We start from the raw sequence: 16,696 nt of genomic DNA, 5'->3' as shown, positions 1-16,696 counted from the left end.
GTTGTTTTTACATCTAAGTCTTTGTATGGATTAAGCAAACAAGACCTAACATGTCGATTACCGAGCATTAGAGGTGCTGATAGGTGGATTTTGTTACCTTCAGGTGGAGCCAGGCTAGCTGTTGGCCCCTGTTTCCAGTCTTTATGCAAAGCTAAAAGTCTGCTGGCTGTAGCCTCATACTAGACACGACAGTGGTATTGATCTTCTCATCTAAACTCTGCAAGAAAAGGAACGAGGATACTTCCCAAAATGTTGAACTTTTCCCTTAAGAAAGCAACCAAGACTGGTTTAGTTAGGTAGGAATGTCTTTAATTTACCGAGCTCATGTTTATGTGCATTGAGTCAGGGATCAACCCATGAGCTGTGTTTTTAAAAATCAATTCATATCTTTATCAGGTGACTCCATGACTTACCACCAGGGTCGACCATTCTCCACCTTTGACAATGATAATGATATTGCTGTCACCAACTGCGCCTTGTCTTACAAAGGTGCGTTTTGGTATAAAAATTGTCATCGTGTCAACCTCATGGGGAAGTACGGCGACAACAGTCACAGTAAGGTATGTCCAGTCCACACACATCTCATAAAATCTCAGATTATTCCTTTCATTTCTTTTCGTTCAGGAAAAGATGACTCTTTTTCCACTTAAATCATTACTGGCCAACGTTTCGCAACATTAAAAAATGACAATAACAAACAAAAAAACTGTCTGGGAAATTTGTTCATATTTTTTCCATCAGTCCTAGAGTTCTGTAGATGGATTTATTTGCTCCATTCCGATGTCACTATTTTAAGTCTGGCATAATTTCAATTTTTCCCATTTTTTTCCTTCCAGTTGTGCTTCTTGTAGTCTCAAGATACCATATGTCCATCAGTTATTCTTTACTAGGGGTTCTGCACTCCCCTAGTTCCTCGTAAGAGGCTTTTTTGACTTGCTATTAATAGTATTTTAACCAAACATCTGTCAATTCTCATTACACTCATAGGGACCTTATATCCTTGTATTTGCTGTAACACACTACATACCATTTCCATAAATACATGGATTTTTTGATATTTCCAAAAAATCTGTGATTGACAACAAATGATCCACACTCTTTGGAACATTTCTGACTCTCAGTGTAAAAAAAAAAAAAAAAAAAGGAAAAAAAGAAACAAATCACATTTTTTCAGAATAATTAGCTTCATGTTTGTGAATTGGAGGATGTATGGTGTAGAGAAGGACAGCTCTGGTGTGTTGGACTATGAGAGCCATTTTCCCATGTGTTGTGTTCTGCTTTTCTACAGGGGATCAACTGGTTCCACTGGAAGGGCCACGAACACTCAATTGAATTTGCAGAGATGAAGATTAGACCAGCCAACTTCAGAAACTTTGAGAACAGGAAAAAACGATCATAGACTTGTGAACCCCCGCCTCTTTCACACCTCGTCTTCACCCCACCCCCGCCCCCAAGCCTCACCAGCAGTCATGAACTTCTGTGTTTCTTCATCTTTGCGTATTCCCTAAAATACTCACATACCAAGGCAGTCACACTGATTGTAATTCATTCTGGCTGTGAGAAATGAACCTGGTATATTCACACCAAAGAATCAAACAATTAGCTGATTTTGTGTAGCCATCCCAATTTGCCACCGTTGTATGTGTGATTATGTTTCTGCGTTCCCAAATTTTGGGTTCCAAGAGAAAGTAACTGTTGTGTTTGAGTGTGAATGGACATACAGTGTATGTGTTATTGGGATTTAAACAGCTGTATTCATATGAGAGTTAATTGTAAATTTGTGTAAATGGATCCACTGAATCAGTAACATGTCAAAGGCACATAGTCAGGAGGCGTCGGGCCACATCCTTCACACACCCTGAAGTAACGGGAAGTTAATTCAGTGGCTTTGTGTGTTGAATTAGCTCAGTTCCTCCTTATTAAACAGAGATATGAAGAAAACCAATGGTGACACTTTATTTTATGGGTCCTCTTTCTGATTTATTTCCAAATAATTTCCTAAGAAGTTTCCTGGAAATAATTATATCATTTGGTAGTAATTACAGGTAAAACAGAGTGTGATCAGTTGGTATACTTCAGTTATTTCTAAGTGCTGAACTAGCACAACATTGAAAATTTTAGTCAGAGGATAGCAGGTGAGCTACACATGAAAAATGTGAAAAGTGTCTGCAAAAACAAAAATACAATTCAGCATAAATGAAGAATAAACAATGAATGAGTGAATAATAAATATTCACTGGGGTTTAAATTGAAAAACTTCTTTCATGGAAATTCATCTAGAGATCAATAATAAACTCAACTAACTCAACATATTAAACTAACTAAAATAAGTCTCATAAAAACTGTCCATTTTTCTGTAATTTTTACCAGACAACATGGTTATTTCCCAGAAACTTTCACGAAATTATTAGGAAATAACGGACCTGTAAAATAAAGCCTTACCAAATAAATGTATGAAATGATGCGTCTTAATCAAGATAATGAACTCCGTGAAATGTTGCCATACATTTACTCTCAAACTGGGAGACCAATCCCATTTGCAGGCCGCTAATACCATTGAATTCATATTTAAATTTTGATCTATGGTATTTTGATAGAAAAACAAATTTGATGCTCTGTAACCTTCAATACAAATAAAAATGTTAGTTTGATAAAAGTGTGTGTGAGCTCTTTTTCATAAGAGCACATTTAAACCATTTCCATGGTTCCAGGCCAGCAGATGGCAGTTTACTCTCTAAGCAATACTGGTTGGGCATGTAAAGTATGAGGTATGTGGTTGTCTGTTGCTACCCAGGAGCATATTTTACTGAGCAAGGATCAAAAATATTGATTATTCAGGTCTTGAAAAGTCTTAAAGCATGTATCACCCTACCACTGTGTTCAGCCACCTAATTTTTAAAAGGAGTCTACTCGATTAACCTGAAGCATACAGTCTACCGAAATTAAAGCATATTTCAGGGTGTATTCTATTAAAAAAATAAATCCTAACCAAACAATTCAACTGCATGTGGTACATAAGCATAGCCTGCAGATTGGCTGCTCTTGAATGATGGAACATATTAGTGAGATATCTCACTCTTTCTCACACACATATACACACAGACAGTTTTCTCGCTCGTTAAACTACTCCAGCTCTCACTGTTTTTGTTTTCTGGTCCAGTATATGTCTCCCTCTTTCGTCACAAAATCTTTGACTGTTGAAGAAAAAGCAAACTCAGTGGTGTTGCATACGTGTTGCCTTCACTTCCTGAAAGTGTTAGATTCAGGGCAGGTTCTGGGGCAGATGGAGAAAAACAGGAGCTTTCTGCCAACACCGAAACATATATGGAGCATACAGAAATCGTTGGGCACCCGTAATCCCCGATTCTACCCCCAAAACTGTCCCTGTAATGACTTTTGAGTATCAGCAGGAACCCTGCGATATTAGCTAGCTTAGCATTAGCACATTGATACCAGACCATTTACTAACTTTGCTAATTGTGTTTGTTTTTGCTGTTGAATTCAAATATCACCAGTCTTTCTCCACTTATGCCACCTTTAAGTCCTGATTTTAACCCAAGTTGGCAAATTTAAAGTGTTTGTAAAAATTAAATCAGTTGATCCAGAATTAGGATTATAAATGCCCCACGTTAGCTAACGAAAGCTGTTTCTGTTAGCCTGCATCTGCTACTACTTGATAAACTCATATCTAGAAAAGAATAAGATTATGGACATGTTTAATTTGTATGTATTTATGGTTATCATTACGTGCAGTTTAACTAATATCATAAGCAGGGATTTATGGAAGGGATTATGTAGCTGCCAGTAACTAATGCTATATTTAAATATCCTGGAACGTATATGTCACTGCTCAATAACAACACCACAGTTTAGTCCTGTCCATAAAGGTAGTTAAATCATTTTTCTCCAAGTAGGGAAAAAAATTGAGTAACTTATACATTAACATTTCTAAAACGGATGAGTCATTATAATTTTACAATGTATAATGTGCAGGACTGGAGCTCTTTACTATTTTATTCTTGAGAGAAAAAAGAGAAAACCCAGATAATATTTTTCCTTTAAGATTAATATTACGTGTCATCTAGGTGACACCAACCATCCTATTTCTGTCTGACAATGTTGGAGACAGCTTTTTTTATAAAGTAGAAGAATCTGCAGATGGCGTAAAGAGCCTCCGCATTGGCACACCAGTTAAAGCATGAGGACTAAGGGAGCAATGTTCAACAGTTTTTTGTCTTTTCCAAAGGATTCCCACTTAGATAGTTAACTTTACGGATGATTTAATGGCTTAAAGCCAAATGAAAGCAATAATCAGTAAACGGGGACACTCCAATAAATGTAATCAAAGCACTCGTCCACTATTGAACAAAGAAACAAGCAATAACTATAACAAATATAAGTAACTTACTCAGAAAGAAGGATCTGATGCACAGTCAACTTCAGGAGATAGGCAATATCACATGCTGATCAACATGCTGCAGCAAACAAAGGCGGAGACTAAGCAGGGCCTGATCCAGGCCACTTATTAGTTCAGGTATGGCCTGATAAGTTGAGGCTAAGTGTTGTGCCCCCCCCCCCAGGACTGGGCACACGTTACGCTGTTTTGGTGGTGTAATGTGACCTTTAAAAGAGGAGGCATTGCACAAAAGTGGAAAAAGCAGAAAAGCAGAGTTTATACTTTCTGCCACTTCTTTCTCCAACAGGTTTGTTAGTTGCTCTGAGCTGACACAGAAATGAAATGGAGGTTATCACTTCCAGACTTAGCTGATGGTTGTCCTTAGACACCACTACCTTTTGCCCCCCAAGGGCCGTCAACACGACTTTTGAAATGGAAGTTATCAATTCCAAAAGTAGCTGTGCCAACATGACCTTAGTGGCATCATCAGGGGTACCTGATTTTATTAATCTCCACTGTTCAAAAGTCAAGGATTTCCAAAATGATCCATGGTCCAGGACATCCGTTCGACTGGTTGTTTATGAACATTTAAAACTCTCAGTGCAACCACTACTAACTCTGCTCCACAATAACTTCATGCACCTGACCTGCTCTTACTCTAGGACCCCACATAAAAAAACCCCGGATGGTCATCTGACTGCCTAACTGAAAATAACAGTCACATTACATAGGAATATGTACAACATGATTCAATCAGCATGCGAACAAAACTGACTGTAATCTGTGGTATCTCCCTTGTCTGTGATGATTCTTTTGTATCCATGGTGGCTGTTTGTGTCTAAATATGTGTGTGTGTTTTATAAATGCCTGGATTGGGTTTTCACTGACGAGTCTGTCAGTTTAACAATAGCAGAAATGAAGACTAACTGAATGTGGAAGCGGGAAGGACTGATAAATATATAGAGATGACACATGAGAGTCTGACAATTAGCTGAACATTTTCTCATGTATAAGACCAGTGACAGGTCCTCATAAAATATGTAAAAATATCGTTTATTACTACACAGATACAGTCACCAACATACTTATCCAAGTATCCAAAGTAAAAGTACTGGATTGTTGATACTGATGCAGGCATATGCAGAATTTTACTGCTTTACTGGAGCTAATTTGAAGCACTTTAGTCACAGTTGGGTAGTTTAAGTCCAGTCCATTAATCTGTATTCATATTTTGTTCATTTTTTGTAATTTTTTGTTTTTTGTTTTTTTTGTTTTTATTGATGAAGCATTGGACCATTTGACTACTTAGGTCCGGTAATGTTATTTAAATAAATCAATCTGAAAAATTTGAATGGGAAATCTCTTTTTGTTGGGACTGATAAAAACTCATAGACATCTGAACATGCGACAACGGACCCCAACCCAACATGGCTTTTTGGTGAGGGGTCACGAGATGAAAACCACTGGTTTAATCTTTACCGATGTGCGGTATTTTCTACGCTTATCTTATGTTTTTTTTCATATATAATTGTAACCCGAAAAGTAACTGCAAGTACAGCTGTTAAATAAATGTATCAAGTAGATGTAGCCTATTAAGTAGTATGTAAAGGAAGAGTACAAGTACCCTTGAAATTAAAAGTGCTTCCAAGTACAGTAGTTGGAGTGAATCGTGCTTGAATCAAATGTACTTTGTATCACTGGTCATTAATCCATTGTTGGCAAATTACTGATATTTTACATATTTAAGTCTTGTCTTAAATTTCTATTCATATTGTTTCCCATGAGAAATCACAAGGAGCTGGTTAAATGATCTCCAGGTCTCTATCTCACCACCACACAGCCTCATTTTTTATTAGAAAATTAAAACGATAAATGTGCGTATTCTCAGTCACTCACCGCACAGGAGTCAGCATCCTTGGTAGCTTTGAATATGTCTACTTTTTCTCTCTTTTAGTTCCCTTTACTCACAGCAGTTAGAAAAAGCTTTTGTAGCTAGTGTAATCTAGTTATGTGTTTTCTGCACTTCCCAAAAAGAGTATGAATTTTACACTGTAAAGGGAAAACAAGTAGGCAGACAAAAGCAGAGAGTCCCAACCTGGTGGTGTTGAAGGGTATAACAATTCAGATATATAAACATCATTAGCACGGCACGCCCTGCTTGTTATATTTTTTAATACGTAGCACTAATCACAGGATTTCCATCATCTAGCATATTCTCATATTTTTTATCCATCTCCTCCCAGATCAATTCCTCTCTCTAATCTTCTCTCTCTGCAGATCATCTCATTATTGGACTTCATAGGAATGTGCTTTGCTCGAGGTTGATTGTTTAAGTGGCTGTGCAGTTCGAGCTACCACACAGGGTGGGAGTGAAGGTGAAAGTAAGTGCAAGGCTGAAATGTAACTTGATTTGGGCCCCCACTAAACTCCCTTTACATCACACACCTTTAAATCCAAGTGATATATATTTTCTTTATATTTATAATTGTAATCTGAGAGGTAACTAGCAAGTACAGCTGTTAAATAAATGTATTGAAGTAGATGTAGCCTATTAAGTAGTATAAAAAGGAAAAGTACAATTACCCTCGAAATTGTGCTCAAGTACAGTAGTTGAGTGAATGTGCTTGAATAAATGTACTTGTATCACTGGTCATTAATCCATTGTTGGCAAATTACTGATATTTTACATATTTAAGTCTTGTCTTAAATTCTCTATTCATATTGTTTCCCATGAGAAATCACAAGGAGCTGGTTAAACATCTCCAGGTCTTATCTCACCACCACAGCCTCATTTTATTAGAAAATTAAACGATAAATGCGTATCTCAGTCACCACCGTACAGGAGTCAGCATCCTTGGTAGCTTGAATATGTCTACTTTTTCTCTTTTAGTTCCCCTTTACCACAGCAGTGAAAGCTTTTGTAGCTAGTGTAATTCAGTTATGTGTTTTCTGCACTTCCCAAAAGACATGAATTTTACACTGTAAAGGGAAAAACAAGTAGGCAGACAAAAGCAGAGAGTCCCACCTGGTGGTGTTGAAGGGTATAACAATTCAGATATAAACATCACAGCACGGCACGCTCCTGCTTGTTATATTTTTAATACGTAGCACTAATCACAGGATTTATCATCTACATATCTCATTTTTATCCATCTCTCCTCCCAGATCAATTCCTCTCCTAATCTTCTCTCTGCAGATCATCTCATTATTGACTTCATAGGAATGTGCTTTGGCTCGAGGTTGATTGTTTAAGTGGCTGTGCAGTCTGAGCTACCACAGGGTGGGAGTGAAGGTGAAAGTAAGTGGCACAAGAAATGTAACTTGATTTGGGCCCCCACTTAACTCCCTTTACATCACACACCTTTAAATCCAAGTGATATATATTTTCTTTAAGCGAAAGTCAAAAACCTTAGACATATTACTGGATAGCCATGTTCATTTTAGCGAGGCTGCTGGTGTAGCTCGAGGGATGGCAATGTCGGTCTGTCGGACCACCACTTCGGTCCAGACTGGATGGATTGGATGAAACTTTTATCATGAGGCATAATGATTTGGATGATCCTCTGACCTTTCCGCTGGTGCCAGTGTGGGGCTGATGGTCAGAATATATAACTATCAGATTTCCTCAACGGCTCTACACACTATTCACCTATGGGCTGGCCTTTGGAACCAACACCATCCTGACATTTGTTGACGACACCACAGTCATTGGTCTGATAACTTGGGGTCACGAAATGGTATGCTAGGAGAGAGGTAGCAAGTCTGAAGACCTGGTGTGACAAACTCTAAAACTGGCTCTTGCAAATATGGATGGATGGATTAGACACTGATGCTCGGGACATACGACCCCGTCTTAACTCAAATAGCTGTGTTGGGTCTTGGTGACAGCAAGCCGGTCTGTGGAGCTACTCTATTTATTTCAGACCAGTTTCACAAACCCGCATTCAACCTGAAGCAGTGCAGTTCTGCAGGTTCAACGCGTGAACTTTGCTTGTCACAACAATATCTGAAAAAGAGACTTTTCTCACTTATTAGACTGGGAAAGCTGACATTCTTCGGTGTGACACTAGTCTGATCACTAAAAACTGGCACAAATCGAAAAGCATTGTTTCTTTGTCATGAAGGACACCTACATGGAGCTGCAGCAATGGGGAGTGCATACCGTGAAACAAAAGACAGAAAAATAATTTAAGTTCAATAGATTGAATGAAATAAATCACCTCTAAATGATTAAATAAGCAATTTTAATACTTCCAGGAGACTTCTGTTAAAGTTGTTAATAATTGTTACCCTACCTCAGTCTGTTCTCCAGCTTGGGGCCCACCACTGCTCCGGGAATCCCTTCAGTTCAGCCCGGGAGCTGGTCACATAACGGCCATGTGTTACCACAGTCGCTGCAGGGGTTTTGGTGGCGGAGAGGCTCTGTGCTGGCAGAACTAAACATAAACATTCTCTTCCCCTCTTCTCATCTGGATGGTGTTCGGGCCTGCAGACCTGGTGTTCAGGTTCAGGCAGGAACTGAGAGCAGAAACCGCAGACACTAACTATGATTACAGTGCTGCACTAAACGCATCACACACATCCTGAGGCAATGTCACAACACACAAGGGCCACTATCCGCTGAACATAATATTTCCACCCGATGATGATGATTGATTATGAAATATTTATGTTATTCTAGGTCACTTTCTCCAATTCCAGAGCTCATTGTCACCTTTTTTCTTCCACAGTGAACAGCAGCAGCTCAGGTGGTGGAGTAAGAAAAGAGTAAAGCCAGAAGGGCCCTGCCTGAGAATCGGAGGCTGTGCTCTGGCTTGTAGCGGAGCAATAAGTCAGCAATATCACTGGGAAGTCAACCATGAAGTGCTACAGATAATCAGTAGACTGGTAACCAGGGAAGAGAGGCTAAAACAGCAGTTATACGATCTTGTCTTGTAGTATTTGTTAAAAGCCTAGCAGCTGTCTTATTTACAAGCGGAAGGCACGAGATGTTTTGTTTTTTTTGTTTTTGATTGATAAATATTGGACCATTTGACTGCTTAGGTCCACTAAATGTTATTTAAATAAATCAATCTGAGAAATTTCAATGGAAATCTCTTTTGTTGGGACTGATAAAAACTCATAGACATCTAGAACATGTCACGACAGCGGGCCCCAACCCGACATGTAGCTTTTTGGTAGGGTCACGAGATGAAAGCTTTCCACTGGTTTGATCTTTTACCCATGTAGTAATGTATTTTCCAGGCTTATTCATATATTTCTTTATATTTATAATTGTAATCTGTCTGAGGTAACTAGCAAAGTACAGCTGTTAAATAAATGTATTATGAAGTAGATGCTAGCCTATTAAGTAGTATAAAAGGAAGAGTACAATTACCCTCGAAATTGTGCTCAAGTACAGTAGTTAATTAGATATTGCTTGAATTAAATGTACTTAGCCATACTGGTCATTAATCCATTGTTGGCAAATTACTGATATTTTTACATATTTAGGTAGTCTTGTCTTAAATTCTCTATTCATATTGTTTCCCATGAGAAATCACAAGGGAGCTGGTTAAACATCTCTCAGGTCTTATCTCACCACCACAGCCTCATTTTATTAGAAAATTAAGCGATAAATCTTGTATCTCAGTCACCACGTACAGGAGTCAGCATCCTTTGGTAACTGAATATGTCTATGCTTTTTCTCTTTTAGTTCCCCTTTACCACAGCAGTGAAAGCTTTTTGTAGCTAAGTGTAATTCAGTTATATGTGTTTTCTGCACTTCCCAAAAGACATGAATTTTACACTGTAAAGGGAAAAACAAGTAGAGGCAGACAAAAAGCAGAGAGTCCCACCTGGTGAATTTGAAGGAGTATAATAATTCAGATATAAACATCACAGCACAGACACGCTCCTGCTTCATTATATTTTTTAATACAATAGCACTAATCACAGGATTTATCATCCTACATATCTCATTTTTTATCCATCTCTCCTCCCAAATCAATTTCTCTCTAATCTTCTCTCTTGCAGAATCCATCTCATTATTGACTTCATAGGAATGTGCTTTGGCTCGAGGTTGATTGTTTTAAGTGGCTGTGCAGTCTGAGCTACCACAGGGTGGGAGTGGAAGGTGAAAATAAGTGGCACAAGAAATGGTAACTTGATTTGGGCCCCCACTTAACTTCCCTTTACATCACACACCTTTAAATCCAAGTGATATATATATTTTCTTTAAGCGAAAGTTAAAACCTTAGAGCATATTACTGGATAGCCATGTGTTCATTTTAGCGAGGCTGCTGGTGTGGCTGGGGATGGCAATGTCGGGTCTGTGGGACCACCACTTCGGTCCCGAACTGGATGGATTGGATGAAACTTTTTATCATGAGGCATAATGATTTGGATGATCCTCTGACCTTTCGCTGGAGATGCCAGTGTGGGGCTGATGAATCAGAATATATAACTATCAGATTTCCTCCAAGCGGCTCTACACACTATTCACCTGCCGACTCAAATTACGCCTCGCTGGAGACAACACCATCCTGACATTTGTTGACGACACCACAGTCATTGGTCTGATAACTTGGGGTCACCGAGAATGGTATGCAGGAGAGGGGTGTTAGCAAGTCTGAAGACCTGGTGTGACAAACTCTAAAAAACTGCCTCTTGCAAATATGGATGGATCGAATTAGAGCACTGTTATCGGACATCGGCTGATACTGACTCAAATAGCTGTGTTGGGTCAGCAGGTGACAACAGAGCCGGTCTGTGGAGCTACTCTATTTATTTCAGACAAGTTCAAGGCCGCATTCCAACTCTGAAGCAGTGCAGTTCTGCAGGTTCAGCACGTGAACTTTATCTTGTCACAACTTAATGTCTGAAAAAGAGATTCTTACCTACTTATTCGGGACTAGAGGGGAAAGCTGACTTGCGTTCGCTCTGGTAGTGACACTAGTCACAAATCATAAAAAACTGTATAGTCGAAAAGTAAGCATTGTTTCTTTGTCATGAAGGACACCCTGCATGAACTGCAGCAATGGGGAGTCGCCAGAACAAAAAAAGACAGAAAAATAATTTAAGTTCAATAGATTGAATGAAATAAATCACCATTTAAATGATTAAATAAGCAATTTTAATACTTCCAGGAGACTTCTGTTAAAGTTGTTAATAATTGTTACCCTACCTCAGTCTGTTCTCCAGCTTGGGGTTCACCACTGCTCAGGGAATCCCTTCAGTTCAGCCCGAGAGCTGGTCACCTATAACGACCATGTGTTACCACAGTGCGCTGCAGGGGTTTTGGTATGCGGAGGCTCTGTGCTGGCAGGAACTAAACATGCTAAACATTCTCTTCCCCTCTTCTCATCTGGATGGTGTTACGGCCTGCAGACCTGGTGTGTTCAGAGTTCAGGCAGAACTGAGAGCAGAAACCGCAGACACTAACTATGATTTACAGTGCTGCACTAAACGCATCACACACATCCTGGAGGCAATGTCACCAACTACACAAGGGCCACTATCACCGCTGAACATAATATTTCCACCCGATGATGATGATTGATTATGAAATATTTATGTTATTCCTAGGTCATTTTCTCCAATTCCAGAAGCTCATTGGTCACCTTTTTCTTCCACAGTGATGAACAGCAGCAGCTCAGGTGTAGAAAAAGGTAGAAAAAAAGAAAGAATGGTTGGTAACACAAATAATGTCTGAATTATTAAACAAGTGAGCAGGTGAAAGTAGTTTACAAATAACATATATTCCTTTCATAGTCTTTCCTATTATAGCCTAGTCTAGGTCACTTTCTATCAGATGGCCTCACCTTTTCCCCTACACTAGAGTATGTGAATGACAGTATCTCAGGTGGTAGAGACCAGAGAAATGAACAAGGTAATAAGATAAAATAATCTTTGATTTATTTCATAGTTGATAATATGAGATAAATAGGTGCATATGTAGCTCGTTTACACAAAACATCCAGTTCTTTCTGTTTTTGTATTACAGCCTATTCAAAGTCACTTTTCTTTACAAGGTCAGAGACTCATGCCCTCCCACATTCATTCACAGTAGTAGTAGCAGCTCAGGTGGTGGAGTAAGAAAAGAGCCAAAGCCAGAAGGACCCTGCCTGAAATCAAGGCTATTGCTCTGGCTTATGGCGAACAACAAGTCAACAATATCACTGAGGAAGTCAACCATGAAGTGCTACAAATAATCAGTAGACTGGTAACCAGGGAAGAGAGGCTAAAACAGCAGTTATACGATCTTGTCTTGTAGTATTTGTTAAAAGCCGAGCAGCTGTCTTATTTACAAGCGGAAGGCACGAGATGTTTTTTTTTTTTTTTTTTTTTTTTGTTAAAATATTGGACCATTTGACTACTTAGGTCCACTAAATGTTATTTAAATAAATCAATCTGAGAAATTTCAATGAAATCTCTCTTTTTGTTGGGACTGATAAAACTCATAGACATCTGAACATGCTACGACGGGCCCCAACCGACATGGCTTTTTGGTGAGGGGTCACGAAAGCCACTGGTTTGATCTTTACCCATGTGTATATTTTCCAGGCTTATTCATATATTTCTTTATATTTATAATTGTAATCTGAGAGGTAACTAGCAAGTACAGCTGTTAAATAAATGTATTGAAGTAGATGTAGCCTATTAAGTAGTATAAAAAGGAAAAGTACAATTACCCTCGAAATTGTGCTCAAGTACAGTAGTTGAGTGAATGTGCTTGAATAAATGTACTTGTATCACTGGTCATTAATCCATTGTTGGCAAATTACTGATATTTTACATATTTAAGTCTTGTCTTAAATTCTCTATTCATATTGTTTCCCATGAGAAATCACAAGGAGCTGGTTAAACATCTCCAGGTCTTATCTCACCACCACAGCCTCATTTTATTAGAAAATTAAACGATAAATGATTATCTCAGTCACCACCGTACAGGAGTCAGCATCCTTGGTAGCTTGAATATGTCTATTTTTTTCTTTTAGTTCCCCTTTACCACAGCAGTGAAAGCTTTTTGTAGCTAGTGTAATTCAGTTATGTGTTTTCTGCACTTCCCAAAAGACATGAATTTTACACTGTAAAGGGAAAAACAAGTAGGCAGACAAAAGCAGAGAGTCCCACCTGGTGGTGTTGAAGGGTATAACAATTCAGATATAAACATCACAGCACGGCACGCTCCTGCTTGTTATATTTTTAATACGTAGCACTAATCACAGGATTTATCATCTACATATCTCATTTTTATCCATCTCTCCTCCCAGATCAATTCCTCTCCTAATCTTCTCTCTGCAGATCATCTCATTATTGACTTCATAGGAATGTGCTTTGGCTCGAGGTTGATTGTTTAAGTGGCTGTGCAGTCTGAGCTACCACAGGGTGGGAGTGAAGGTGAAAGTAAGTGGCACAAGAAATGTAACTTGATTTGGGCCCCCACTTAACTCCCTTTACATCACACACCTTTAAATCCAAGTGATATATATTTTCTTTAAGCGAAAGTCAAAAACCTTAGACATATTACTGGATAGCCATGTTCATTTTAGCGAGGCTGCTGGTGTAGCTCGAGGGATGGCAATGTCGGTCTGTCGGACCACCACTTCGGTCCAGACTGGATGGATTGGATGAAACTTTTATCATGAGGCATAATGATTTGGATGATCCTCTGACCTTTCCGCTGGTGCCAGTGTGGGGCTGATGGTCAGAATATATAACTATCAGATTTCCTCAACGGCTCTACACACTATTCACCTATCGACTGCGTCGCCTCGCACAAGGACAACACCATCCTGACATTTGTTGACGACACCACAGTCATTGGTCTGATAACTTGGGGTCACGAAATGGTATGCAGGAGAGAGGTGGCAAGTCTGAAGACCTGGTGTGACAAACTCTAAAAACTGCCTCTTGCAAATATGGATGGATCGATTCGACACTGTTATCGGACATCGGCCTGATACTGACTCAAATAGCTGTGTTGGGTCTTGGTGACAACAAGAGAGGTCTGCTGTGGAGCTACTATATTTATTTCAAGTTCTCACAAGCATTCCATTCCAGCAGTGCAGTTCTGCAGTTCTGCAGGTTCAGCACGTGAACTTTGTCTCAACTTAATGTCTGAAAAAAAGAGAGACTTACCTTATTACTGGGGGGAGCTGACTGGGACTTGTTCTTTAGTGACACTAGTCACTCATCAAAAAAAAAAATAAAAAAAAAAAAAAAGCGAAAAGTTTCTCTTTGTCATGAAGGACACCCTGCATGAACTGCAGCAATGGGAGTCGCCGTAAACAAAAAGACAGAAAAATAATTTAAGTTCAATAGATTGAATGAAATAAATCACCTCTAAATGATTAAATAAGCAATTTTAATACTTCCAGGAGACTTCTGTTAAAGTTGTTAATAATTGTTACCCTACCTCAGTCTGTTCTCCAGCTTGGGGCCCACCACTGCTCCGGGAATCCCTTCAGTTCAGCCCGGGAGCTGGTCACATAACGGCCATGTGTTACCACAGTCGCTGCAGGGGTTTTGGTGGCGGAGAGGCTCTGTGCTGGCAGAACTAAACATAAACATTCTCTTCCCCTCTTCTCATCTGGATGGTGTTCGGGCCTGCAGACCTGGTGTTCAGGTTCAGGCAGGAACTGAGAGCAGAAACCGCAGACACTAACTATGATTACAGTGCTGCACTAAACGCATCACACACATCCTGAGGCAATGTCACAACACACAAGGGCCACTATCCGCTGAACATAATATTTCCACCCGATGATGATGATTGATTATGAAATATTTATGTTATTCTAGGTCACTTTCTCCAATTCCAGAGCTCATTGTCACCTTTTTTCTTCCACAGTGAACAGCAGCAGCTCAGGTGGTAGAAAGAAGAGTAGAAAAAAAAAGAGAAAGAATGGTTGGTAACACAAATAATGTCTGAATTATTAAACAAGTGAGCAGGTGAAAGTAGTTTACAAAATAACATATATTCCTTTCATAGTCTTTCTATTATAGCCTAGTCTAGGTCACTTTCTATCCAGATGTACTCACCTTTTCCCCTACACTAGAGTATGTGAATGACAGTATCTCAGGTGGTAGAGACCAGAGAGAAATGAACAAAGGGTAATAAGATAAATAATCTTTGATTTATTTCATAGTTGATAATATGAGGATAAATAGGTGCATATGTAGCTCGTTTACACAAAAACATCCAGTTCTTTCTGTTTTTGTATTACAGCCTATTCAAAGTCACTTTCTTTACAAGTCAGAGACTCGTACCCACCTCACATTCATTCACAGTGAGTAGTAGCAGCTCAGGTGGTGGAGTAAGAAAAGAGTAAAGCCAGAAGGGCCCTGCCTGAGAATCGGAGGCTGTGCTCTGGCTTGTAGCGGAGCAATAAGTCAGCAATATCACTGGGAAGTCAACCATGAAGTGCTACAGATAATCAGTAGACTGGTAACCAGGGAAGAGAGGCTAAAACAGCAGTTATACGATCTTGTCTTGTAGTATTTGTTAAAAGCCGAGCAGCTGTCTTATTTACAAGCGGAAGGCACGAGATGTTTCTTTTTTTTTTTTTTTTTTGGATCAATCCTGAATACAGTGAATTACAGTCAACTACCTGAGAAAATATATAAAGGCATGTGTGACTCGAGAAAAGATTTTTGAGAATAGTTTTATAAGCGTATCATATTTCTTTTGGCTGTAAAATCTTATCTGGAAAGTAACTAGTAAGTATAGCCTATATCTTAAAATGAATGTAGCGGAGTGGAGAAAATGGAAATACACCCTGGGTAGTAATGTACTGTCCAATATATACTGTATATATATTGTATTATTATATAAATATATATATATGTCTGTGTATATATTTGTGTGTGTGCTGTAGTTACCCTTAATTAAATTACACCAATTGGTAATCTACAAACTAGAAAAATCTGATTTTACAGTAGCAATGAGGAAGCTGAAAACAAAGGGTCAGCAATTTGGAGGTATTAAACGCTTGCTATGCCAACAAGTTCTACAGCTACTACTACAGGATAATAAATAACAATTCAGTACATTTATATATATGTATTTATTTGTTACATTTTGTTTTGCAAAGTTAGGAGAGCAACGTTCAGGTCAAGCCTGATGTTACCTTACAAAAGATTGATCCTAGTCTTTACAACACAGTGAGGCGTGAAACTTGTTAATTAAACACTGGTATCGGATCAGTACTCGGTATCAGCACTGGGTCTGAAAAGGTCGGGTCTGTGCCTTACTTGCAAATACTGTGATAATGTGTCTATATCCTTAGAGGGTGAAAATATTGATAATTACGGATG

At 38.9% G+C, this 16,696-nt stretch overlaps 1 protein-coding gene across 1 annotated transcript in view; it reads left to right on the top strand.

Annotated features, from left to right (window-relative positions):
• The window catches only part of LOC120806715 (tenascin-like), a 39,684-nt gene extending 33,746 nt beyond the window's left edge, over window positions 1–5,938 (top strand). Inside the window, exons 31-32 of the mRNA XM_040158092.1 lie at window positions 397–560; window positions 1,289–5,938. Of these exons, the coding sequence (XP_040014026.1) occupies window positions 397–560; window positions 1,289–1,399 (275 nt within the window). The 3' untranslated portion in view covers window positions 1,400–5,938. The remainder of the gene's footprint in view (window positions 1–396; window positions 561–1,288) is intronic.
• Window positions 5,939–16,696: the final 10,758 nt, after the last annotated feature.

This window comes from Xiphias gladius, chromosome 20 (genome assembly GCF_016859285.1).
Source record: "Xiphias gladius isolate SHS-SW01 ecotype Sanya breed wild chromosome 20, ASM1685928v1, whole genome shotgun sequence".
In the NCBI taxonomy this organism is placed as follows: Eukaryota; Metazoa; Chordata; class Actinopteri; order Istiophoriformes; family Xiphiidae; genus Xiphias; species Xiphias gladius.
This window is presented reverse-complemented; position numbering and strand designations above follow the sequence as displayed.